The following is a 27,864-nucleotide window of genomic DNA, read 5'->3' as shown; positions in this document are numbered from 1 at the left end:
TATTGTAATTATTTGGACATTCATTATTTTTCACAGATTACATTTTATTACTTCTCCAGCCAGATGAATGGCAAATTAACAGTTGGCTTTCAAACTACCTGTGGTGGTCCTACAAGGCATTTATGGCAAAGCACGGCTGGGCTCCACAATCAGTGGGAGAGGCATGTCCTCAAAATCCAGAGCCCCCAGAGATTTCAGGTATGCACGTTGTATTTTCTGTGTTTGAAGGAAAAACGATAAAGTATAGATGTTTTGCACCAGGTGAATTAAAAGCAGGATGATTAATCATCCCAGTTGTCTGAGGACTGAGGAATTTGCCAGAACTTCAAGTGCTGGAACCAAACAGAAAATTGGGATGGCCAGTCACCCTAAAAGACAATTTTAAAAAGTTTTAAATTTATGTATCAAAACTAAGGTTGTTATGTATTAACATATATTGATATATAAGTAAAACATGACCTTCTAATACTCTTCCTAATTTCTTGAATCGCTCCACTTTCCTTAAAAGCTATCACTCTTCCAATCTTCTCTTTCTTTTCATTTCTTACTCTTAAGAATCACTTCCTTTCCAAAGTTTTCTCATGCTTTTGATAGAACGGGACTATCTTAGGTAATGAGGAAATAGACAGGTTGATTTAAATACTAATTCCAAATGCTGTTGAAGTGGAGTCATTGTCATATTCATTTCATGGTGAAAGTCAAATTATTCAATACAGCCTTCATTTCCCAAAGTAAATTTGAGAATTAAAGCCAATGCAAGCCTATAAAAGACAAACTTATTTGTGCAGCCTAATAAAACTTACGGATGGTGGAAATTATAATCCAATAATTATTATGGGAGTTCTTGGAAGAGAATTGCCCACTTTAACATTTTGGACAGCCAAGCAAAATTTTCCAGTAAAAATGGGACCCTACAGCATTTTATTCTGAACGAATTTGCTTTTTTTAAACATTTTAAATCTTTATTGGAGTGTACTTGCTTTACAATGGTGTGTTAGTTTCTGCCGTATAACAAAGTGAATCAGCTATACATATACATATATCCCCACATCCCCTACCTCTTGCGTCTCCCTCCCCACTTCCCTATCCCACCCCTCTAGGTGGTCACAAAGCACCGAGCTGATCTCCCTGTGCTATGTGGATGCTTCCCACTAGCTATCTATTTTACATTTAGTAGTGTATATATGTCCATGCCACTCTCTCACGTTGTCCCAGCTTCCCCTTCCCTGTGTCCTCAAGTCCATTGTCTACATCTGCGTCTTTATTCCTGTCCTGCCCTAGGTTCGTCAGAACCATTTTTTTGTTTTTTTTAGATGCCATATATATGTGTTAGAATGCGACAATTGTTTTTCTCTTTCTGACTTACTTCACTCTGTATGACAGTCTCTAGGTCCATCTACCTCACTACAAGTAACCCAATTTCATTTCTTTTTATGGCTGAGAATATTCCATTGTATATATATGCCACATCTTCTTTATCCATTCATCTGTTGATGGACACTTAGGTTGCTTCCATGTCCTGGCTATTATACACAGAGCATTCTGGTACATGACTCTTTTTGAATTATGGTTTTCTCAGGGTATATGCCCAGGAGTGGGATTGCTGGATCATATGGTAGTTCTATTTTTCGGTTTTAAAGGAACCTCCTTAGTATTCTCCATAGTGGCTGTATCAATTTACATACCAACCAGCAGTGCAAGAGGGTTCCCTTTTCTCCACACCCTCTCCAGCATTTATTGTTTGTAGATTTGTTTATGATGGCCATTCTGACTGGGATGAGGTGATAACCTCATTGCGGTTTTGATTTGCATTTCTCTAATGATTAGTGATGTTGAGCATCCTTTCATGTGTTTGTTGCCAATCTGTATATCTTACTTTGAGAAATGTCTATTTAGGTCTTCTGCCCATTTTTGGATTGGGTTGTTTGTTTCTTCAGTATTGAGCTGCATAAGCTGTTTATATATTTTGGAGATTAATCTTTTTTCCATTGATTCGTTTGCAAATATTTTCTCCCATTCTGAGGGTTGTATTTTCATCTTGTTTATGGTTTCCTTTGCTGTGCAAAAGCTTTGAAGTTTCATTACGTCCCATTTTTTAATTTTTGTTTTTATTTCCATTACTCTAAGAGGTGGATCAGAGAAGATCTTGCTGTGAATTATGTCAAATAGCATTCTTCCTATGCTTTCCTCTAAGAGTTTTATAGTGTCTGGTTTTACATTTAGGTCTCAAATCCATTTTGAGTTTATTTTTGTGTATGGTGTTAGGGAATGTTCTAATTTCATTCTTTTACATGTAGCTGTCCAGTTTTCCCAGCACCACTTATTGAAGAGACTGTTTTTTCTCTATTGTGTATCTTTGCCTCCTTTGTCATAGATTAGTTGACCGTAGGTGTGTGGGTTTATCTCTGGGCTTTCTATCTTGTTGCATTGATCTATGTTTCTGTTTTTGTACCAGTACCATATTGTCTTGATTACTGTAGCTTTGTAGTATAGTCTGAAATCAGGGAGTCTGATTCCTCCAGCTCCATTTTTTCCCTCAAGACTGCTTTGGCTATTCAGGTTTTTTGTGTCTCCATACAAATTTTAAGACGATTTGTTCTAGTTCCATAAAAAATGCCATTGGTAATTTGATAGGGATTGCATTGAATCTGTAGATTGCTTTGGGTAGTATAGTCATTTTCACAATATTGATTCTTCCAATCCAAGAACATGGTATATCTCTCCATCTGTTGGTATCATCTTTAATTTCTTTCATCAGTGTCTTATAGTTTTCTGCATACAGGTCTTTTGTCTCCCTGGGTAGGTTTATTCCTAGGTATTTTATTGTTTTTGCTGCAGTGGTAAATGGGAGTGTTTCCCTAATTTCTCTTTCAGATTTGTCATCATTAGTGTATAGGAATGCAAGAGATTTCTGTGCATTAATTTTGTATCCTGCAACTTTACCAGATTCATTGATTAGCTCTAGTAGTTTCCTGGTGGCATTTTTAGGATTCTCTATGTATGGTATCATGTTATCTACAAACAGTGACAGTTTTACTTCTTCTTTTCCAATTTGTATTCCTTTTATTTCTTCTCTGATTGCCATGGCTAGGACTCCCAAAACTATGTTGAATAATAGTGGTGAGAGTGGACATCCTTGTCTTGTTTCTGATCTTAGAGGAAATGCTTTCTGTTTTTCACCATTGAGAATGATGTTTGCTGTGGGTTTGTTGTATATGGCCTTTATTATGTTGAGGTAGTTTCCCTCTGTGCCCACTTTCTGGAGAGTTTTTATCATAAATGGGTGTTGAATTTTGTCAAAAGCTTTTTCTGCATCTATTGAGATGATCATATGGTTTTTATTCATCAGTTTGTTAATATGGTGTATCATATCGATCGATTTGCATATATTGAAGAATCCTTGCATCCTGGGATAAATCCCATTTGATCGTGGTGTATGATCCTTTTAATGTGTTGTTGGATTCTGTTTGATAGTATTTTTTTGAGTAATTTTGCATCTATATTCATCAGTGATATTGGTTGGTAATTTTCTTTTTTTGTAGTATCTTTGTCTGGTTTTGGTATCAGGGTGATGGTGGCCTCATAGAATGAGTTTGGGAGTGTTCCTTCCTCTGCAGTTTCTTAGAAGAGTTTGAGAAGGATGGGTGTTAACTCTTCTCTAAATGTTTGATAGAATTCACCTGTGAAGCCATCTGGTCCTGGACTTCTGTTTGTTGGAAGATTTTTAATCGCAGAGTTCAATTTCATTACTTGTGATTGGTCTGTTCATATTTTCTGTTTCTTCCTGGTTCAGTCTTGGAAGGTTATACTTTTCTAAGAATTTGTCCATTTCTTCCAGGTTGTCCATTTTATTGGCATAGAGTTGCTTGTAGTAGTCTCTTAGGATGCTTTGTATTTCTATGGTGTCTGTTGTAACTTCTCCTTTTTCATTTCTAATTTTATTGATTTGAGTCCTCTCCCTCTTCTTCTTGATGAATCTGGCTAATGGTTTATCAATTTTGTTTATCTTCTCAAAGAACCAGCTTTTAGTTTTATTGATCTTTGCTATTGTTTTCTTTGTTTCTATTTCATTTATTTCTGCTCTGATCTTGATTTCTTTCCTTCTGCTAACTCTGGGTTTTGTTTGTTCTTCTTTCTCTAGTTCCTTTAGGTGTAAGTTTAGATTGTTTATTTGAGATTCTTTTTGTTTCTTGAGGTAGGCTTGTATAGCTATAAACTTCCCTCTTAGAACTGCTTTTGCTGCATCCCATAGGTTTTGGATCATTGTGTTTTCATTGTCATTTGTCTCTAGGTATTTTTTGATTTCCTCTTTGATTTCTTCAGTGATCTCTTGGTTATTTAGTAACGTATTGTTGAGCCTCTGCATGTTTGTGTTTTTTTTACGTTTTTTTCCCTGTAATTCATTTCTAATCTCATAGTTTTGTGGTCAGAAAAGATGCTTGATATGATTTCAGTTTTCTTAAATTTACTGAGGCTTGATTTGTGACCCAAGATGTGATCTATACTGGAGAATTATCTGTGCGCACTTGAGAAGAAAGTGTAATCTGCTTTTTCTGGCTGGAATGTCCTATAAATACCAATTAAACCTATCTGTTCTATTGTGTCATTTATAGCTTCTCTTTCCTTATTTATTTTCATTTTGGATGATCTGTCCATTGGTGTAAATGAGGTGTTAAAGTCCCCTACTACGATTGTGTTACTGTCGATTTCCCCTTTTACGGCTGTTAGCATTTTCCCTATGTATTGAGGTGCTCCTATGTTGGGTGCATAAATATTTACAATTGTTATATCTTCTTCTTGGATTGATCCCTTGATCATTATGTTGTGTGCTTGTCTCTTGTAATAATCTTTATTTTAAAGTCTATTTTGTCTGATATGAGAATTGCTACTCCAGCTTTCTTCTGATTTCCATTTGCATGGAATATCTTTTTCCATCCCCTCACTTTCAGTCTGTATGTGTCCTAGGTCCGAAGTGGGTCTCTTGTAGACCGCATATATACAGGTTTTGTTTTTGTATCCATTCAGCCAGTCTGTGTCTTTTGGTTGGAGCATTTAATCCATTTACATTTAAGGTAGTTATCGATATGTATGTTCCTATTACCATTTTCTTAATTATTTTGGGTTAGTTATTGTAGATCTTGTCCTTCTGTTGTGTTTCCTGCCTTGAGAAGTTCCTTTAGCATTTGTTGTAAAGCTGGTATGGTGGTGCTGAATTCTCTTAGCTTTTGCTTGTCATTAAGCTTTTGATTTCTCCATCGAATCTGAATGAGATCCTTGCTGGGTAGAGTAATCTTTGTTATAGATTTTTCTCTTTCATCACTTTAAATATGTCATGCCACTCCCCTGTGGCTTGTAGAGTTTCTGCTGAAAGATCAGCTGTTAACCTCATGGGATTCCCTTGTATGTTATTTGTTGCTTTTAGTTTAGTGCTTTTAATATTTTTTCCTTGTATTTAGTTTTTGATAATTTGATTAATATGTGTCTTGGCATGTTTCTCTTTGGATTTATCCTGTATGGGACTCTCTACTTCCTCAACTTGATTGACAGTCCTTACCCATGCTAGGGAAGTTTTCAACTATAATCTCTTCAAATATTTTCTCAGTCCCTTCGTTCTTCTTCTGGGACCCCTATAATTCGAATGTTGGTGCATTTAGTGTTGTCCCAGAGGTCTCTGAGGCTGTCCTCAATTCTTTTAATTCTTTTTTCTTTATTCTGCTCTGTGGTAGTTATTTCCACTATTTTATCTTCCATGTCACTTATCTGTTCTTCTGCCTCAGTTATTTTGCTATTGATTTCTTCTAGAGAATTTTTAGTTTCATTTATTGTGTTGTTCACCATTGTTTGTTTGCTCTTTAGTTCTTCTAGGTCCTTGTTAAACGTTTCTTGTATTTTCTCCAATCTATTTCCAAGATTTAGATCACCTTTACTATCATTACTCTGAATTGTTTTTCATTTAGACTACCTATTTCCTCTTCATTTGTTTTGTCTGGTGGGTTTTTACCTTGCTTCTTCATGTGCTGTGTAATTCTCTGTCTTCTCATTTTGCTTAACTTACTGTGTTTGGGGTCTCCTTTTTGCAGGCTGCAGGTTCGTTTTTCCTGTTGTTTTTGGTGCCTTCCCCCAGTGGGTAATGTTGGTTCAGTGGGTTTTGTAGCCTTCCTGATGGAGGGGACTGGTGCCTGTGTTCTGATGGATGAGGCTGGATCTTGTCTTTCTGGTGGGCAGGTCCACGTCTGGTGGTGTGTTTTGGGGTGTCTGTGAACTTATTATGATTTTAGGCAGCCTCTCTGCTAATCGGTGTGTTTGTGTTCCTGTCTTGCTCGTTATTTGGCATAGGTTGTCCATCACTGTAGCTTGCTGGTCGTTGAGTGGAGCTGGGTTTTCACATTGAGACAGAGATGTCTGAGAGAGCTTTTGTCATTTGATACTACGTGTGGCCGGGAGGTCTCTGGTGGACCAGTTTCCTGAAGTTGGCTCTCCCACCTCAGAGGCTCAGGCCTGACCCCCAGCTGGAGCACCAAGGCCCTGTCAGCCACACAGCTCGGAAGAAAAGGGAGAGAAAGAAAGAAAGAAAGGAAGGGAGGGAGGGAGGGAGGGAGGGAGGAGAAAATAGAGTTATTAAAATAAAATACAAAAAAAATTATTAAAAATAAAAATATAAAAGAAATAGAAAGAAAGAAGAGAGCAACCAAACTAAAAACAAATCCACCAATGATAAGCGCTAAAAACTATACTAAAAAACAAACAAAAAACCAAAAAGCAGACAAACAGATCCCCAGGACAAATGGTAAAAGCAAAGCTACACAGACAAAATCACACGAAGAAGCATCCACATACACACTCACAAAAGGGGAAAAAAGGAAAAAAAATATATATATAAAAAAAGGAGGAGAGCAACCAAATCAATAAATGTACCAGTGATAATAAGCTCTAAATACTAAACTGAGATAAACATAAAACCAGAAACAATTAGATGCAGAAAGCAAACCCCAAGTCAACAGTTGCTCCCAAAGCCCATCAGCTCAATTTTGGGGTGATTCGTTGTCTATTCAGTTATTCCACAGATGCAGGGTACATGAAGTTGACTGTGGAGGTTTAATCCGCTGCTCCTGAGGCTGCACAGAGAGATTTCTCTTTCTCTTCCTTTTTCGCACAGCTCCTGGGGTTCAGCTTTGGATTTGGACCCGCCTCTTTGTGTAGGTCACCTGAGGGCTTCTGTTCCCCACCCAGACATTACGGGGTTAAAGTAGCAGCTGATTCGGGGGCTCTGGCTCACTCAGGCCAGGGGGAGGGAGTGGTACCGAATGCAGGGTGAGCCTATGGTGGCAGAGGCTGGCGTGATGTTGCAATAGTCTGAGGCATGCTGTGTGTCCTCCTGGGGAAGTTGTACCTGGATCATGGGACCTTGGCAGTGGCAGGCTGCACAGCCTCCCGGCAGGGGAGGTGTGGATAGTGACCTGTGCTTGCACACAGGCTTCTTGGTGGCTGCAGCAGTAGCCTTAGCATTTCATGTCTGTCTCTGGTGTCCGCGCTGATAGCTGTGGCTCATGCCCATCTCTGGAGCTCATTTAGGCGGTGCTCTGAATCCCCTCTCCTCGCACACCCTGGAGCAATGGTCTCTTGCCCCTTAGGCAGGTCCAGACTTTTCTTGGACTGCCTCCCGGGTAGGTAGTCTTGGACTACGTCCCGGGTAGCTGTGGCACACTAGCTCCCTTCCGGCTGTGTTCTCGCAGCCAACCCCAGTCCTCTCCCTGGAATCTGATCTCCGAAGCCCGAGCCTCAGCTCCCAGCCCCCGCCCGCCCCGGTGGGTGAGCAGAGAAGCCCCTCAGGCTGGTGAGTGCTGGTCAGCAGCGATCCTCTGTGCGAGAATGTCTTCACTTTGCCCTCTGCACACCTGTTGCTGTGCTCTCCTCCATGGCTCCGAAGCTTCCCCCCTGCCCAACCCCCATCTCCTCCAGTGAAGGGGCTTCCTAGTGTGTGGAAACTTTTCCTTCTTCCCAGCTCCCTCCCAGAGATGCAGGTCCCATCCCTGTTCTTTTGTCTCTGTTCTTTTCATTTTTCTTTTGCCCTACCCAGCTACGTAGGGAGTTTCTTGCCTTTTGGGAGCCTGAGGTCTTCTGCCAGCGTTCAGTACGTGTTCTGTAGGAACTGTTCCTCGTGTAGATGTATTTTTGATGCATTTGTGGGGAGGTAGGTGATCTCCATGTCCTACTCCTCTGCCATCTTGAAGCTATCTCTCCAAATTTGCTTTTTAAACCTGGTTCGTGAGCCAAATTAACCCAAGTAGGTTTCTTTTAGCATCTATTATTAGAATAGTATAATATTTTATAATTTTGATACGGAATAGAAAATCATTTGATATTTGATGGATTTAGCAATTGCCTGAATATAGAGATTGAATTGGATTGAATTTTGAGTGGCGCAGAGGGAAGATGGGAGAATGAGCAGGACCTCTATTATAAAAATTGAATTATAAACTATAAGAATGGCACATTTTCTTAATTGATCTGTCATAAAATCACTGAAGTTTGGAATTTTCAGGGTTTTGTAAAATTAAATGGGGTTCCAAAGAAGATGAAAGAAAATCACTTAGTAGGCAGTTAAGTGAATCCTAGATGATAGGACTTAAGGAGAACAGAACTGTGTAGTGGGAAACATAATTCTGTCATTTGAGGCATTGTACTCTCTTGAAATCCAATATTATTGGTGTATATGGGGGTGAAAGGTGGTATTTTAAGCCATCAGGCATTTAAGTCCTTCTGTGAGGGATTGATCAGGCATGGGGCTGAGACACCCTGTGTCCCTGCCTTTAGTGGCGAGTGCTGTGCAGAATGAGAACCCCAGCCACCAATGATGCATCCAATTTGTTGTGGATGTTCAGGTGTCATTAATTACTATAGAGAAGTTTCTAGTTTATTTCTTATGATTTTGTTTTACATCCCTGTGTCTCTCTCTTTTTTCAATAACAACAAGAGCAACAAAACAGAGCCAAGGGTGCCTTTGAAGGGACTGAGTCACATTGACTAGATGCTGAAGGATGAGCTTGCTAAAGTCCCTCTGCATACTTGTCTAAACTTTAAGGACTGAGATGGGACTCTTGTCTATGTATAAACTTTATCAGTATTTATACATCTTTTCCAACTTTGAAACAGAGTGGATGGTAAAAGAGTCTTAAGCTGTCTTTGTCACGCATTGTGCCTTCTTATATTTAACTGTCTCTGTCCTTCAGTCAAGGTCTTTATTAGTAGCACAACGGAGATTTGATGCTGAGCAGAGGAGAAACTTGCTGCTTGTAGGTTAAACCTTTTAAAATAACTCCTTTGCTTTTCTCAGCTGTCCATTCCCAAGTAGCATACTACGGGTGTTGATGATTAAATATGTGTAGTAGATAAACGTAAAACTTAAAATTCCCAAATATATTATCTCCAGGGCATTTCAGCTTTAGCAGAGGCAGCGAGGTTATCCACCTGCACACTTGAAAATGCAGCAGTATCTTCAACCAAAGCAGATGCACGTGTAGCATATTAATTTGTTTCTCAAAATACTTTATTGCTGACATGAAAACAGTACTTGTACCTTAAAGGCTTTGTAAAAAATCAGGAAACCCTATGACTCTCTTGGGATCCTTTGGCTACACCAGTCTTTAAGATTGCAGGTATGTTTTAGTTCTGTCCTGTCAGCAAGTGAACAGATGTTCATTTGCTTTTGTTGAGCTGGGCCACAGAGATGTGCTGTGCTTGGAATATTGTCTGCCACCATGTAGTAGCTCTTTGCTAAAAAGCTTTAGCAAGAGGCTTATTTGAGGCCATTTTGTAATCAGCGTCTCCAGGCAATAGCTGCCACCTCATCAATTTACAGCCTCCGAGAATTCTTCTGTGTTTTGCAATTTCTCCTCCATTCTGCCTTCCGATAGTTTTAAAGCCATTTGTGCTTCCTTTAGAAATACCCAAATAGTAGCTTTTCATCCCAGCTGGACCCTGGCTTAGCATGGGTTTCTGAGAAAGCCTCTGGATCTGGCTCCTGTGTGTGGGCTTTGTCACCTTCATCTATAAAGGACTAGGTCCATTTCTTAACCTGAATCATATGTTAATTTCTGAGAGAATAAACAAGGAATGGTGTTTACACATTTAGTCCACAAAGATGGCAGTATTTCAGAAAGTTTCTGGAGATGTTTAAGGAATAGCATCTAGCATTGATTGATCACTTACTGTGTGTAAAGCACTGCATTTGGTCCTTCATGTATATTATCTTACTGACCCTTCACGGCAGTCCTCTGAACTATAATTTACCCCACTGTTCACATTTGTATTATGAGCTTTAGAGAATGAAAATAACCTACCAAATCCCATACAAGATTAGAACATAGGATAGTTTGATTTCAGATCTCAGTCATTTAGTCACTGAGCCGTGATAATTTTGTATCATGTTAAAGCAGTATAAGGATTTATAAAATATAGAAAAAAAATTCCAACCTCTAGATTTGGTCAGATCTAATGTGACTCATTAAATATTCTTTTGTCTGCTGTGTTAGATGAAACATTACTCCGCATTGCGTGGTGTTGATTAACTGCAATCACATTTCTCAAAATTGCAGATATAAGCAATTAATTTTACTATTTTCTTCAAATATTCATAGAAGCAAAGAATATAGGCTAAATGTACAGCAAAAATTTAGTCTCAAATTCAAGTGAAAAATTCCCTCATCCATATTTTTTTCTGGCTCTTGAAGGGAGTTCACCTACTGGTTTTATGGGTAGGAAGTAATGAACACTATGTTACTAATTATATCACCGACTATGGTTTTCAAGTTGAATGTCTGGATTCTTGAGAAGTCAGTGCCTGAATTTTAAAAAGATACTGAAGCAGTTTTAATATGCTACTATCTACTTGTTATTGCTTCGATATTCCATTTAGAAATGCCAGAGAGTTCTCACCACTCTCCTATTCAGAAACAATAGGCTTTATTAATATGAACAGAAGATGTTACTACTAATAATAAACTATTAACTTAACGTTACTCTCAAACTTTGCAGAATCATCATATGAGAGACATTTTATCTTTTAATTCAAGAATACCTACAATGTGAACACATGGAGAAAAGATTACTGTCATCTGTTTGTGTTTCACGTGTTTACTTGAGAAATAATGTTGAATGTGTACTACTAATTAAGAAAACTTTCACACGGTAAATATAACTACAAGGGTTTCTGTTCGTGTAGTTACTAGTGTAATCCAAGTGAGTTTATGTCCATTATTCACCTACCATCAAAGTTTCCTCTAAGAGTTAAATCAAGTGTTCTGAGCCCTAAGCTTCGCTTCAAAAGCCATCTTCTCTTAAAATGTTTGATGTGAAAGGAATTTGTCTCATGTTTGTTGTTTGTTTATTTTATTATTTTTAAAAACATCTTTATTGGAGTATAGTTGCTTTACAGTGGTGTGTTAGTTTCTGCTTTATAACAAAGTGAATCAGTTATACATATACATATGTTCCCATCTCTCTTCCCTCTTGCGTCTCCCTCCCTCCCACCCTCCCTTTCCCACCCCTCTAGGTGGTCACAAAGCACCGAGCTGATCTCCCTGTGCTATGCGGCTGCTTCGCACTAGCTATCTATCTTACATTTGGTAGTGTATATATGTCCATGCCACTCTCTCACTTCGTCCCAGCTTACCCTTCCCCCTCCCCGTGTCTTCAAGTCCATTCTCTATGTCTGCGTCTTTATTCCTGTCCTGCCCCTAGGCCCTTTAGAACCATTTTTTTTTTAAGATTCCAAATATATGTATTAGCATACAATATTTGTTTTTCTGACTTACTTCACTCTGTATGATGGACACTAGGTCCATCTACCTCACCACAAATAAATCAATTTCGTTTCTTTTATGGCTGAGTAATATTCCATTGTATATATGTGCCACATCTTCTTTATCCATTCATCAGTTGATGGACACGTAGGTTGCTTCCATGTCCTGGCTATTGTAAATAGAGCTGCAGTGAACATTTTTGGTACATGCCTCTTTTTGAATTATGGTTTTCTCAGGGTATATGCCCAGTAGTGAGATTGCTGGGTCATATGGTAGTTCTATTTGTAGTTTTTAAAGGACTTTCCATACAGTTCTCCATAGTGGCTGTATCAATTTACATTCCCACCAGCAGTTCAAGAGGGTTCCCTTTTCTCCACACCCTCTCCAGCATTTATTGTTTCTAGATTTTTTAATGATGCCCATTCTGACTGGTATGAGGTGATACCTCATTGTAGTTTCGATTTGCATTTCTCTAATGATTAATGATGGTGAGCATCCTTTCATGTGTTTGTTGGCAGTCTGTATATCTTCTTTGGAGAAATGTCTATTTAGGTCTTCTGCCCATTTTTGGACTGGATTGTTTTTTAGATACTGAGCTGCATGAGCTGCTTATATATTTTGGAGATTAATCCTTTGTCAGTTGCTTCATTTGCAAATATTTTCTCCCATTCTGAGGGTTGTCTTTTTGTCTTGTTTATGGTTTCCTTTGCTGTGCAAAAGCTTTTACGTTTAATTAGGTCCCATTTGTTTATTTTTGTTTTTATTTCCTTTTCTCTAGGAGGTGGGTCAAGAAGGATCTTGCAGTGATTTATGTCATAGACTGGTCTATGTTTTTCTCTAAGAGTTTTCTAGTGTCTGGCCTTACATTTAGGTCTTTAATCCATTTTGAATTTATTTTTGTGTATGGTGTTAGGGAGTGTTCTAATTTCATTCTTTTACATGTAGCTGTCCAGTTTTCCCAGCACCAGTTATTAAAGAGGCTGCCTTTTCTCCATTTTATATTCTTGCCTCCTTTATCACGAATAAGGTGATCATATGTGCATGGGTTTACCTGTGGGCTTTCTATCCTGTTCCATTGATCTATATTTCTGTTTTTGTGCCAGTACCATACTGTCTTGATAACTGTAGCTGTGTAGCATAGTCTGAAGTCCAGGAGCCTGATTCCTCCAGCTCTGTTTTTCTTTCTCAAGATTTCTTTGGCTATTTGGGGTCTTTTGTGTTTCCATACAAATTTTAAGATATTTTGTCTTAGTTCCATGAAAAATGCCATTGGTAGTTTGATAGGGATTGCACTGAATCGGTAGATTGCTGTGGGTAGTAGAGTCATTTTCACGCTGTTGATTCTTCCAGTCCAAGATCATGGTATATCTCTCCATCTGTTTGTATCATCTTTAATTTCTTTCATCAGTGTCTTATAGTTTTCTGAATACTGGTCTTTTGTCTCCTTAGGTAGGTTTATTCCTAAGTATTTTGTTCTTTTTATTGCAATGGTAAATGTGAGTGTTTCCTTAATTTCACTTTCAGATTTTTCGTCATTAGTGTGTAGGAATGCAAGAGATTTCTGTGCATTAATTTTGCATCCTGCTACTTTACCAGATTCATTGAGTAGCTCTAGTAGTTTTCTGGTAGCATCTTTAGGATTTTCTATGTATAGTATCATGTCATTTGCAAACAGTGGTAGATTTACTTCTTCTTTTCCTATTTGGATTCCTTTTATTTCTTTTTCTTCTCTGATTGCTGTGGCTAAAACTTCCAAAGCTATGTTGAATAATAGTGGTGAGAGTGGACAACCTTGTCTTGTTCCTTATCTTAGAGGAAATGCTTTGAGTTTTTCACCATTGAGAATGAAGTTGGCTGTGGGTTTTTCATATATGGACTTTATTATGTTGAGGTAAGTTCCCTCTATAACTACTTTGGGTAAGGTTTTTATCATAAATGGTTGTTGAATTTTGTTGAAAGCTTTTTTTCATCTGTTGAGATGATCATATAGTTTTTCTCCTTCAATTTGTTTATATGGTGTATCACATTGATTGATTTGCATATATTGAAGAATCCTTGCATTCCTGGGATAAACCCCACTTGATCATTGTGTATGATCCTTTTAATGTGTTGTTGGATTCTGTTTCATAGTATTTTGTTGAGGATTTTTGCATCTGTGTTCATGAGTGCTATTGGCCTGTAGTTTTCTTTCCTTGTGACATCATTGTCTTTCTTTTTGACATCATTGTGACATCTTTGTTTTGGTATCAGGGTGATGGTGGCCTCATAGAATGAGTTGGGGCGTATTCCTCCCTCTGCTGTATTTTGGAAGAGTTTGAGAAGAATAGGTGTAAGCTCTTCTCTAAATGTTTGATAGAATTCACCTGTGAAACCGTTTGGTCTTGGGCTTTTGTTTGTTGGAAGATTTTGAATCATAGTTTCAATTTCAGTGTTTGTGACTGGTCTGTTTATATTTTCTGTTTCTTCCTGGTTCAGTCTCGGGAGGTTGTGCTTTTCCAAGAATTTGTCCATTTCCTCCAGGTTGTCCATTTTATTGGCATATTGTTGTAGTAATGTCTCATGATCCTTTGTATTTCTGCATTGTCAATTGTTGCTTCTCCTTTTTCATTTATAATTCTATTGATTTGAGTCTTCTACCTTTTTTTCTTGATGAGTCTGGCTAATGGTTTATCAATTTTGTTTATCTTCTCAAAGAACCATCTTTTAGTTTTACTGATCTTTTCTATTGTTTCCTTCATTTCTTTTTCACTTATTTCTGATCTGTTCTTTATGATTTCTTTCCTTCTGCTAACTTCGAGGTTTTTTTGTTCTTCTTTCTCTAATTGCTTTAGGTGTAAGTTTAGGTTGTTTATTCGAGATGTTTCTTGTTTCTTGAGGTAGGATTGTATTGCTGTAAAATTCGCTCTTAGAATTGCTTTTGCTGCATCCCATAGGTTTTGGATCATCGTGTTTTCATTGTCATTTGTCTCTAGGTATTTTTTGATTTCCTCTTTGATTTTTTCAGTGATCTCTTGGTTATTTAGTAGTGTATTGTTTAGCCTTCATGTGTTTGTATTTTTTTACAGATTTTTTCCTGTAATTGATATCAAGTCTCATAGTGTTGTGGTCGGAAAAGACACTTGATACGATTTCAATTTTCTTAAATTTACCAAGGCTTGACTTGGGACCTAAGATATGGTCTGTCCCGGAGAATGTTCCATGAGCGCTTGAGTAGAAAGTGTATTCTGTTGTTTTTGGATGGAATGTCCTATAAATATCAATGAAGTCCATCTTGTTTAATGTATCATTTAAAGCTTGTGTTTCCTTATTTGTTTTCATTTTGGATGATCTGTCCAGTGGTGAAAGTGTGGTGTTAAAGTCCCCTACTACGATTGTGTTACTGTCGATTTCCCCTTTTACGGCTGTTAGCATTTTCCCTGTGTATTGAGGTGCTCCTATGTTGGGTGCATAAATATTTACAATTGTTATATCTTCTTCTTGGGTTGATCCCTTGATCATTATGTGTGTGCTTCTTTGTCTCTTGTCATAGTCTTTATTTTAAAGTCTATTTTGTCTGATATGAGAATTGCTGCTCCAGCTTTCTTCTGATTTCCATTTGCATGGAATATCTTTCTCCACTCCTCACTTTCAGTCTGTATGTGTCCTAGGTCTGAAGTGGGTCTCTTGTCGACTGCATATATACAGGTTTTGTTTTTGTATCCATTCAGCCAGTTTATGTCTTTTGGTGGGAGCATTTAATCCATTTACATTTAACGTAGTTATCAATATGTATGTTCCTATGACCATTTTCTTAATTATTTTGGGTTAGTTATTGTAGGTCTTGTCCTTCTGTTGTGTTTCCTGCCTTGAGAAGTTCCTTTAGCATTTGTTGTAAAGCTGGTATGGTGGTGCTGAATTCTCTTAGCTTTTGCTTGTCATTAAGCTTTTGATTTCTCCATCGAATCTGAATGAGATCCTTGCTGGGTAGAGTAATCTTTGTTGTAGTTTTTTCCCTTTCATCACTTTAAACATGTCCTGCCACTCCCTTCTGGCTTGGCAGAGGTTCTGCTGAAAGATCAGCTGTTAACCTTATGGGGATTCCCTTGTATGTTATTTGTTGCTTTTTCCTTGCTGCCTTTAATGTTTTTTCTTTGTATTAGTTTTTTGATAGTTTGATTAATATGTGTCTTGGTGTGTTTCTCCTTGGATTTATTCTGTATGGGACTCTCTGCACTTCCTGGAGTTGATTGACTATTTTCTTACCCATATTAGGGAATTTTCAACTATAATCTCTTCAAATTTTTCAGTCCGTTTCTTTTTCTGTTCCTCTTCCTGAACCCCTATAATTCGAATGTTGGTGCATTTAATGTTGTCCCAGAGGTCTCTGTGTCTCATGTTTATTTTTTCATTGGTGCAGGCCATACCTGACTTTTGTGATGTTGCCAAACTCCTAACTCCATTATCTGTGTTGTGATCTGCTTTTATTTTGCTACTTTGCTATTCTTTGTTTTTTTGGGCCATGCCCTGCGGCATGGGGGATCTTAGTTTCCTGACCAGGGATCAAACCCTTGCCCCCTGCAGTGGAAACACAGAGTCCTAACCACTGGACCACCAGGAAATTCCCTTTTCTTTTCTTTATTTCACCTAACACAGAAAAGTGAGGTGGGGATGTTTGGAAAACCTTGTTTGCCAAAGTTTTGGAGAAAACAAAGAATGTTAATCGCTTTTCTTAGAAACATAACTACCATATTACAAACATAGCTTCTGAATATAGGGCCTCTCTTTGTAGAAAATTATCATGGGGTTCCACTTTCTTTAGCTCATTCAACCTATCCCTCTTTGCAGGATCCCAACCAAAATCCCTGGTAAATCTTTTTGTTAAATACGTTTAACTGGTGTAGCTCGTTGTGCCTGGTGGGTCTTCTGTTTCATAGCCACACAGGTCCATTAGTAATTTCCCTACAGTTAGAGAAATTGTTCTTTACCTAAGGAAAACGTTTCCTCTTTCTGTGCCAGTGGACTCAAAAGGCAGCCGATTTTCATACTAACATTTCTTCAGTTGAATCGAATAAATACATATTGCAAACTCTGGTGAGGAGAGGATTGAAGTTAAGAAGGTAATTTAAGATCTACTTCATTAGATCAGGTGTGAAGATAAACAAGTGGCAACAGGGATGGAAAGGAGGGGGTGTTAATAGGTCCTGACTGATTGGACATGTGACTGGAGGAAAAAGTCATTCCAAAGGCCATTTTAGAGTTTTGAGCACTGAAGTTTTGAGCAGTCTTCTGAAGTTTTGAGTGTCAGGGGAGAGGTCCTAGTTGAGGAGAAAGAACGTTATGAATCAGAAGTGACTTCATGTCATCGGAGTGAAAATATCCAGCAGGCTATGGAGATGTGGGAGGAGCGCTCAAGAGAGAGGTTGACATTCCTGATGTAAATTTGTCATCAGCCTGGGTGACAGTTAAAGCCCTGAGTTTGAATGGGTTTTCAGGAAGGGTGTAGAGGAAAAAAGAAGAGACTGGTGATTAGTTAACACTTATTTCCACTTCTCTCTTTAAATGTGGCTGCTACAGGTATATGCTTAATTTGGCAAGAACTAGGGAATATATCTATGTGAGAAAGCTTTCAAGAAGAATAAAGTTAATCTGTAGAGAATAGATTTTTTTTATTGGTAAACACTATTCATCCAGTAGCTTAAATATTTTAATAACTATGTTATAATAATAGCTAACACTAATGCCAACTATAGGCCAAGTGCAATTGTACATGTAATAACTCATTAATCCTTACATAAACCCTATCATATAGGTAATAACTTATTATTTTTATCAGTACCTTTTTACAAAGAAAACTGAGGCACAGAGATATTAAGTACCTTCTCCAAGGTCTTCTTGCTATGAAGTGGTGTATCTGGGATCTGAATTCCAGGAGTCTGGTTCCAAATATACACTTTAGTCACTGTGCTATATTGGCCTCATATGAAACTACCCCTATGTAACAAAATTTGATAGACCTTTCCCAGCATGGTCCTGATATATAATTAGTCACATGGTTATTCTGTTTTATGTGAAGAGGAGATGACTTTCTGAGGGCTATATATTGATGGTTTGCTGGACACACTATGGATGTTTCTTATATTTTTAATAGACTAGTAGATAGCGTCTGGTTCAAAAGAAATGTATTAGTACATCTTGTACAGAAACAAAAGAGAATGCAGCACAGAAAAATGCGGACCATCCGTTAAGCTAAGAAGCAGTGTGATGTTTTGGCATAATAAAATGTTTATATTATGAACAAGGCTGAGCAATGCACACAAGTTTAATGCATCCATGAATTAAGCCTCACACATCATTGGTATTCATTAGTGAAAGTGGGATAATACTTTCCACCAACACACCAATTTTCTATTGATTTAAGTAATTAGGATTACTTGATCTTTCCAAGTTTCTCAGATTCATTATACCAGAGTATTTCCTGGTGGAGACTGGGCTGGCTTCACATCACAATATAACATTCAGTCATTTTAACAATAAGTCACTGAACAATGATTTCCAGTCAGTGTCCCAAGCTGCATCTAGATAATGGCAGAAAATGTGCAGGAGGATACCACAAGGACATCCAAGGCAGGACTGTGAGTAAAATTCAGAGAACCAGAGGTGGAAGTGAAGCACAGATGAAAAATGCCAAGAATCAAGAGTTCAAGATGGAGCATGGGTCCAAGAACTGGTGAATACTAAATAGTATGAATGCATAGGAACCAAACTTAGGAGATGATATGGGGCAGAAACCAGGTGACTGTTGCTTCATTTCACAAACATGTTACCTAACCTACACATGTGGGATAGAGATGACTGTACATTTTCTTGTTCTTCAAAATGTACGTTTAGATCTCTTTCCACTTGGAATTGGCACGGTCACCCAAGTGTTTCTAGGGAGTGACATGTTTCTTATTTGTAGGCTTTGTGCTGTAAGACTGTCAGGTAATCATGTTCCTTGCTCCTTGTTTTTGTTTTATTTCATTTTTCTTATCCAGGTTGTTTTTGAAGGCCAGATGATTTCAACTCATGAACAGAATGAAGTCATAGCTATTGATGATATATCCTTCAGCTCAGGCTGCTTGCCTGCAAATGGTAAGAACTTTTCCTTATTTTGATCCTTATTGTATAATAAATGCAGTGCAGTTTAACTATTGTATAATGACTTTGATCTGCTCTTTATTTTTTCTTAATGCTTTAGAGTGAGCTATTTCCCATTGTTCTAATACACTGTGTAACAATGACTGGATTTATGCTAGAGGTGAAGGCAGGGTATTTTTCACTGCTGAGGCTATGAAGAGCTGAAAGGTGTAATTTAGTCTCAGATTTGGAACCTTGTAGCCATGTTTACACTGTTTAGTTAAATCTTACCCAGCGAACTCTATGCCTTCTAGGAGATCGGGAGAAAACCGGTCTCCATAGACTTGAAATTATCTTCTTGGAGAATCAATTTGACTATGCCACTGAAAGACACAAATGGAGAAATATATTAATTATAATGTATTTTCTATTTAGACTGAAACAACTAGATCAATAAACCACACAGATCTAAAAAGTCATCCATAGCGGTCCCTTGATTATATTAACTGTATAATATTCAATTCACCAGTCACATTGTTCTCAGTAGAAATGTTCAATGTTTAAAATATAAATTGCTAATGATAAAATTAACTTAGTCTAATAAGCAATAACTATACATATTCAGATATATATTATAGATATTTGATAGACATTTTTCCTTTTGAAATTTTATTATGATATAGTAGAATAAAGATAGCTATTTTGTAGAGAGAATTCCCAGTTCTAATTTTGTACAAAGATATGGTAGTCGTGGTAAAAAATATTCCAGTAACAGAAAAAATGGATTGGTCTACCTAAGAGAAATCAAGGAAACTTGATAAAGGGTGTTTGTATTGCGCTTTGATGTTTAAAAAGCACTCCTGCTGTTATGATAAGAGCTTACAGGTATGTGTCTTTTGCCACTCAAACCAAGATAAGGTTTTACAGGAGCTCATGACAGCACCTTCTAAACACTGGAACACATAAAGGTCTCTTTCATCTTTGTACTGTCAGTTCTCAGTATATGTTAGTAAGAAATCATGATAGGATAAATTGAAACATAGGTAAATTGAAATGGAGAACTTTAAAGGAACAGACTATAACCTCCACCCATTCCTAGAAGTAAATAATTTAAATATAAACATCAGTGCCTTTTCACTAAAAGAAGATAATATTTATTAGATTTATCAGAAGAGAATCAATATACCAGTGTAGAATACATTGTTAACTCCAGACAAAGTATGATCTGCCACTCAAATGTCCCCTAATAATTCCTCTTCTCTTACTGTGCATGGTTTTTCCTGAGGCCAGAGCACAGCCTGCTTATGCTTGAGTTTTAATGAGACACCTAGTCCCTGACCCTGATCACTTCAGCAGGGTCTTTATATATTCTCAGTTTTATAGTTGCTGCAGAAATTGAGGTCTGCCAAACAAAATGATCCCTAATGGTTCTATTTATTGCCCAGTCTGGCTGATCACCCTCAAAGGAGAATAAAGCAGTGAAATCAGCTATTGGCTGGACTTTCTGAACCATCAGGAAGTTAGGAACTGGCTGTTGCCCTTGAAACTTTGTTTACATTACAGATTTACACAGGAGAATGCTTGGGTTGTGCTTGGGACTTGAGATTGCTTGTAATAGGACTCTGCTATCATTTCAGACATGAACTTACTCTTCATCTTTGGCTCTGGGAACCAAAGCCATTTCCCTAATTACCCATGATCCATACACTGGGACAGAGGCTGGTGTAGATGGGCTATAATAATTATTCAGAAGACGAATGCCAGAGTTTTAGTAAGCACTTAAAAGAACTCCTTAAAATCACTATAGAATTTTTTAAAAAAATGCAATAGTAGTGGGAGTGAGAGCATCAGAAAGTTGGACATTCAAGGAAAAGTTGTGGTCACATAGAAAAATATTGGAGTCTACAATTTCTAAGAATAGTTCTAGATAGTGTTATCACCGTATTATTTTGAGTTGGTGTAGAAATAAAGTTTACTGAAGATGAGACATGAACTTTAAAGCTAAATTATTGGGCAGGCCTTTTACATGGATATTGAAGTTATACAAGGCTACAAGGAAAGGGCCTAGAGAAGAAGACTTTGAAATCCAAGACTGAAGTCTTTAGTGAATATGGACATCAGATCTCCTGCATGGATGACACAGGGCTATAAGTTGGATGTCATGGGCCAAGATGTTTTTACAACATGGAAGAATGAATCATTGTATAGAAGCAACATTGGGGATTTAGAAGGATGACAATTTTAGTTTTAGGCCTTTTGTTTTATGGGGCGTTGGAAAAGAAGGTCTCCCCTTGGGAAAGCTACAAAGGAAGTGGTCTCTTATTGGGGAAAGCCAGGACTCAGGTAAGGTCACAGAGTGTTCTTTGACTCTTTGAAGGTGAGAGTGCAGGGGTTTTGTTTTATGTTTTTCAAATAGAAGGAGGAAAACACAGCAGCGTGAGGATTAATAATGGAGAACAAGGATAAAGCATTATGGGATAGGACTGGCACTTGGATGGACTTCTATTTTGTAAATGGTGAGAATGTGAGAGGTGGTAAAAGTAAGTAGCATTAAATTTTCAAATGAGACTCTCCAGTCAAGTTCAGGCACTATCATGATAGACTACACCTAGTTAACCATCAGAATCACATAGAAGAGTGATAGATTCTGGGATTCACTCCAGACCTGATAGATGGGAATCACTGAGGATGGAGCCTACATTTAAAGTAATGTTCTCAGGAAATTTTTGTGAAATCAGGCAATCCTAGGTTTAAGAACAGAGCTAACCTTTTGGGATCCACAAGACCTAGTCTCGTGTTGATTATTGTACTTGGCAGTGACTGCCGTGGAGCAGGGTTCTGGATGACTAGATTCTGTGGTTTCAGTCTCATGCGGTCCTGATGGTGACAGTCAAAGTAGGGGAAGCAGGCAGAGACAACCTAACATCTTCTGGACATTTCCGTCAGAAAATCCTACTCCAATGGACAATAGGGTTAGGTATGCATTTGGAAGCAAGAAAGCAGAAAAGATTGCTTAGATGACTTAACAGAGGATATAGACAGTCGTGGCATAGGTTCTTCAACTCTGATCCTGCTAAATTCAAGGACTAAGGGATTTCCTTTGTATTTCCCTCATGCTTGTCATCTTATGCTCATAGAATAACCTCTCACATTCAGGGCAGGAAGAAGGAAGGAACGGGAAGTGACGTAGTTTCGGACATGTCATTCATCGGCTAGGTGATTTTCAGGCAGACAACCTTAGTTGCTAGGGAGGCTAAGAAAACTGAAGATTTAGATTTGGCCTCTGTAATAAAGGCAGGCAAGGGGAACAGGTTTATAAGTCGAGGGCGCAAATATATTTGCTACAGAAATTCAACATCAGTATGTTTAGAATTAAATTCCAACCTTCTTTCAAATCCTGTTCCTTCTCCTGCGTTCCCTGTTTTAGTTGTTGGCATCTATTTGGTCTCACTCAGGAGCCAAGGAGTCGCCCTTAAATCCTTCTTTCCTTTTCTCATCTCCACATTAATTTGGTTAAAAACGTTATTGAGGGAATGTCCTTATATTTCTCAAATTGTCTCCACTTATTTATTCATTATTATTTATCCAACTCTGATTTTGTTTGCCCCATTTTTTTCTCTTGGATTGTTAAAAATTCCGGTTTCAGTCTATTTCACCCCCCTGTTCACTACTCCCTGCCATCCACCAGATTGTACTTTCTAACATCCAAATGTGACCAATCTCTATTTTGTTTAAATCCATCAGTAAGTCTCATTGCCTTCAGAATGGAATTGAAATTTTTTGTCATGACATAAGCTCACCATGATCCTGCTCTTAGGCACCAGCCCGACTTCTTCCTTCTTAATTTCCCCAAGAATTCCCATATTCTGGCCAAAAAGAACTACCTGTGAATCCAGCAACACAGTGTTATCTCATTCTTGGGTATCTTTTCAAACCTTGCTCCCTCTTCTTATTTCATGAAAAAAAGTTTTGGCCTGTTCTGCTACTAGATATCCTTCCAGACTGAGTCAATGTCTCTTTTCTGAGAAGCCTTCTCTTACAGAAAATCCCCCCCCCACTCCCACTCCCTGTACACACACACACACACACACACACACACACACACACACACACACACAGTGTATTAATTTATCTCTACAACTAAATGCTGAGTTTCTTGAGGGCAAAGTTAGTAGTGTCTTACTCATTTGTGGATCCCGAGTGCAGAGCAAGTACTTAATAAATAATTGATTGAATAAAGAATATGTGCAATTATCTAAACATCAAGTATTTGGGATTTTGTGTGAATTCTTCTTCTTTCCTCTAAGCTACAGCACCATTCTATAAAACTCAGGTTTAAATAAAATATCATGGGAATATGTTTAAAGCAGTACTTACACTTATGCTAAGAAATATTATATTATTTTTAGGTTTTTGTTTTAGTATCAAAAATAAAGATATGTCTTCAAACTACATAATGTGATTTTTTATCTGGGATGAATTAATCTGGGCCAAGCATTTGCCATATTTTAGTAGAAACATAGTGTTTTTGTCATTGTATAGCCGAAATATAGTACTTGGAAATGAATACTGCTTGGAAGTGAATGCTGTAATATGTCTTTTGGGGGTTATTGTGGTTATAAAAATGGTTCTAAGATATATAGGTTTTCTGACAAGACTTCTTTATTTTCTTATTTCTTCAAACCAGTGTGCTTTCAAAAATTTGTTCTAATTTTTTTTTGTTTTGAGAGTAGGGAGCAATTCTATTACTGTGTTTTTATTTTCTATGTTCTGATGCTTTGATGTCTGGGGTCTTGCTGACCCTGGAGGGACTGTCTCTTCCAGGGTGAGCCAATTCCTAGAGACAGGAAAACAGCTCGCCTTACAGTGTATGTTTCAAATGCAAACCGACCAATCCAGAGCACCCACCCCAGCCACTTTAGGCTTTCACACTCTGGGTCACTATGTACCTGTCCTAATCACCCCAGGGTCAGTGCATGTTTTCTAAGACCACCATAAAAAAATACCACAGACTGGGTGGCTTAAGCAACAGAAATTCATTTTCTCATGATTCTGGAGGCTGGAAGTCCAAGATCAAGGTGTCACCAAGTTTGCTTTCTTTGGAGTCTTCTTTCCTTGCCTGTGGATGACTCTCTTCTCTCTGGATCTTCACAGTCTTCTCTCTGTGTGTGTCGATGTCCTAAATGCCTCTTCTTATAAGGGCACCAATCATATTGGATTAGAACTCACCAATATGACCTCATTTTACCTTAATTACCTCTGTATACCTCCAAATATGGTCACATTCTGAGGTGCTGAGGGTTTGGACTTCAACATATGAATTGGGAGTGGCGGGTACAGTTCAGCCCATAAGAGCAAGGTACGAAACAACTAGGGACAACCCTGACTAAATAAATGAAATATTGATGGATTTGCAGATCATGGCTCTATGTTTGTCGAATCTCATGGAAATAAATACCCAAAAGTATAATTTTACTGTACATAATTTAAAAAAAAGAAATAGTATCTTTTTACCACTGGAGAAATTCTGTTGGTGAGTAATCCACCACATAGATTATTAAGTGTAGTATTATCTTTAGGGAAGAAACGTAACTGATTCTCTCTACTTACACTTTACTGTAGAAATACAGCTCTCTTTATAAAAGTGTTAGATATAGGTATTTTCGTGGTTTCTGAATATTTTCAAGATGAAAAATAAAACTAAATTCTTCTTATAATATTAAAGAAATCTTTTAGAGTATTCCCACACTTTCAAACAGTATCTTTCTAATTACTGCCCTTCCCAAGATATGAGTATTCGCTGTATATTTATTGAAAGGAAGACCTGTTTAGACTTTATCAAAGTCTAAAAAGACCCAGGTTTGTGACTGTGACTAAATAAGAATGTGCTTAATCACTGATTCTTAAATAACATTGCTTTTTGAGCAAATTACTGTATATTTTTATAAAGATTGCATGTTAGGGCTCATAATCAAGTATCATGAATATTCTGTGAATATTTTTAGGTTGGTTTGCCAGGACTTTGCCTTAGTCTCATTTATAAACATTCCAAATACACAAATTATTCCTTAATGAGAACCTGAATAATGCTTATATATTATCCAGTTAAATAAGCATTATTTAACTAGGTACCTTTTTTATCTTATTAACTTCTAGCTACCTTTTAAGATCTAATGACTATTCACTGAAATTCATTACTGTTTTAAGAAAACTGATAAAGAAATTGTCAAAAGCCCCTGGAGTCAAAAGTGGATGTCAGTTATAACTTTTGCTGCAATAGCCTTGAGGCTTGGACTTCATTCTCTTCCATCTGAGTTATGTGGCCAATTTCACATAACCTGTTTGTACAAGATAAGATTTGAAGGATGGCAGGCTCTACACATGTGTCTTCATTGGTATAGAGACTTTGAAATTGTTGGCAAAGCTTCATCCTGCTGATTGTACATCATTGATGGAGAATTTTAAAATGCCAAACATAATTTTCTACTGCTGGATTGTGGTGCAATATAAAAATGAAAGAGAGAGGGTGTGGGGAGGGAGAGAAAATGAATATGAATATAAATATAGATGACATCTTTAAATAGCTTTGAGCTCTGAAATAGAATGCACTAAAATAAAAAGCTGTCCAGGAGATTAGTTGATTGACAACTTATTAACCCCCATCATATCATTGTTTTTGTGCTTGCAAATTCCAATTTGGAGGACTAAAGATAGTAGAAGTGGTTGATATTGGTGGAAGATATTTAATAGCAACTGATAATAGCAGCTGAATTTTAAATTCCATGCAATTTATAATTGACTATTTTGCTATTTTTGTTTACAGTACTTTTGTGGTTATTGTATAAACAGTGAAAAATTAAAGATAATATACAACATTTAATTGAACAATGGCAAACATTTAATTATGCAGCTCCAGGGGCTGAAGATTTGTAGCTATTATACGAATCTACAAAAATTACAGTGTTAATTGTTTCATGGTAATTGTTATTGTGCAATCTTAGTTTCATTTATTGCCCACACTCCCTTAATTGCATATGCAGTTTTATTTTCAGTGGATCTTATGTTCAAGAAGCTTTGCATATTCATCATTTGTTAGCTTCCATTATGAGAAACCAGATTATGGATGTTACTCGTAAATCATTTTCACAACCAATCGCTTCAATTTTATTTCCAATACAACTGTGAACAATTTATATAGAGTCTGTGCTGTTGTAAAAGATTTCATTGAATTGGTCTTAGGTCACTTATTCATTCATCCATTAAACAAGTATATATTGAACATCTATGTTATGTCAAGAATTTTTCTGGACATGAGAGAGAGGCAGTGAAAAAACAAATGGTAATCCCTGAGTTTATGGAATTTATATTTTAGTCATAAAGAGAAAGAAGCTAAGCAAGTAAATAGAAAAATGTACTTTATGTCAAGTGGTGTTATGTGCTATGGGTACAATAAACCAGAAAACTGAGATAAGGGTGCCACAGGCAAGGGGGAGATAAGTTTTAAATAGAGTGGTCAGGCATGGTCACGTGAAGAACATATTTTCTGAGCAAAAAAAAAAAAAAAAAAAAGTTGAGAGATCAAGCCATGTGTATATTGGAAGGAAGCCACGTGTCAAGGTGAAGGTTCTGAAGCAAGAGTAAGCCTGGTTTGTAAGAGGAGGATCATGGAAAGGACTTTTGCATGCATTTCGTGTAGGATAGAAGCCCGTGTGATGATTTTGAGCAGAAGACATGATCTGACTTGCTGCTTGATTTAGCTTTAATATGTTCTTCTTGTCCTTCTTTCTGTAAATGGATAGTTAAATTATAGGATTTGAGGTCAATCATTTTTCATTCCTAATGAAAACTTTTATAATTACTAATTTCCTTCTAAGTACTGTTTTAGCTATATGACACAAATTTTAGTAAGTTATATTTTCATTCAGATCAAACAAACTACTTGGTTATCTCAAAGTTTTATTTAAACGTGTGATATTTAATTACCGAATAAATGTGGATTTCCCAGATGTGTAGTTTAATTTTGTTTTAGTTTGAGGATATTGAAAGATAATAATGGGGCAAGGGCAGCGACAAGAGGGCAAAATAAGAAGTTTTCACTATAATCCAGAAAGAATGATGTTCCCTTAACTGAGAATTGGTAGTAGTAGTGAGTACCTCGATGTAGTGAGATTCCAGATGTGTTTTATAGATCAAGCAAAGGTTTGCTGATGGATGGCATGTCTGATGAAAGTAAGAGGTGTATCATACATGACTCTACTCTTTTTACCTGAACTAGAAGGATGGAGTTGTCATGGACTGAGGTGAGAAAAATGTGGGAGGAGAAAGTTTGGGCCGAGAAAATCAGAAAATATGCCTAGTTTCAGACGTATTTCTTTTGAAATGTATGTTGGTTATCCAAGTGAAGTGGCCAAGTCGGGAACAGGATATGTCAGAGTCCAGTGAAAGGTCTGGACCTAAGTTATAATTTTATGAGTTATTGGCACTGGAAATGTTTTAAAGGCATGAGACTAGGTGATATTAACAAGATTGTGAGAAGAGACGAGATCCAAGGCTAATGTCACCTTGTGTAACATCGACGAGATGAGGGAAAACCACCCAAGGAGACGAGAATAAACGCTAGTCATTTAAGACGAAAACCAAGAGAAAATTATGTACCAGGATCCAGTGAAGAAAACATTTCAAGTAAAAGGGAGTGATCAACTATATCAATATTACTGATATGTCAGGTATGTTGGGAAGGAAAAATTAAATATTATTGTAGGTTAACAATGGAGAGGTCAACTTTGATATATGTAGTTTCAGTGCAGTGGTAAGGGTTAAAAAAAAAAAAAGGAATAGAGTTCTGATATATGTTACACCAACATGAATAAACCTTGACAGCATCTGAGAAGTAAAAAGTCAAACACAAGGGCTTCCCTGGTGGCGCAGTGGTTGAGAGTCCGCCTGCCGATGCAGGGGACACGGGTTT

At 37.4% G+C, this 27,864-nt stretch overlaps 1 protein-coding gene across 1 annotated transcript in view; it reads left to right on the top strand.

Moving 5' to 3' along the window:
• Nucleotides 1-27,864, top strand: part of MALRD1 (MAM and LDL receptor class A domain containing 1) — a 579,678-nt gene that overhangs the window by 26,955 nt on the left and 524,859 nt on the right. Inside the window, exons 4-5 of the mRNA XM_029239293.1 lie at nt 37-198; nt 18,815-18,911. Coding sequence (XP_029095126.1) covers nt 37-198; nt 18,815-18,911 — 259 coding nt within the window. The remainder of the gene's footprint in view (nt 1-36; nt 199-18,814; nt 18,912-27,864) is intronic.

The sequence above is a fragment of the Monodon monoceros genome, unplaced genomic scaffold (assembly GCF_005190385.1).
Source record: "Monodon monoceros isolate NGI ecotype Baffin Bay Population unplaced genomic scaffold, NGI_Narwhal_1 Super_Scaffold_21, whole genome shotgun sequence".
In the NCBI taxonomy this organism is placed as follows: Eukaryota; Metazoa; Chordata; class Mammalia; order Artiodactyla; family Monodontidae; genus Monodon; species Monodon monoceros.
This window is presented reverse-complemented; position numbering and strand designations above follow the sequence as displayed.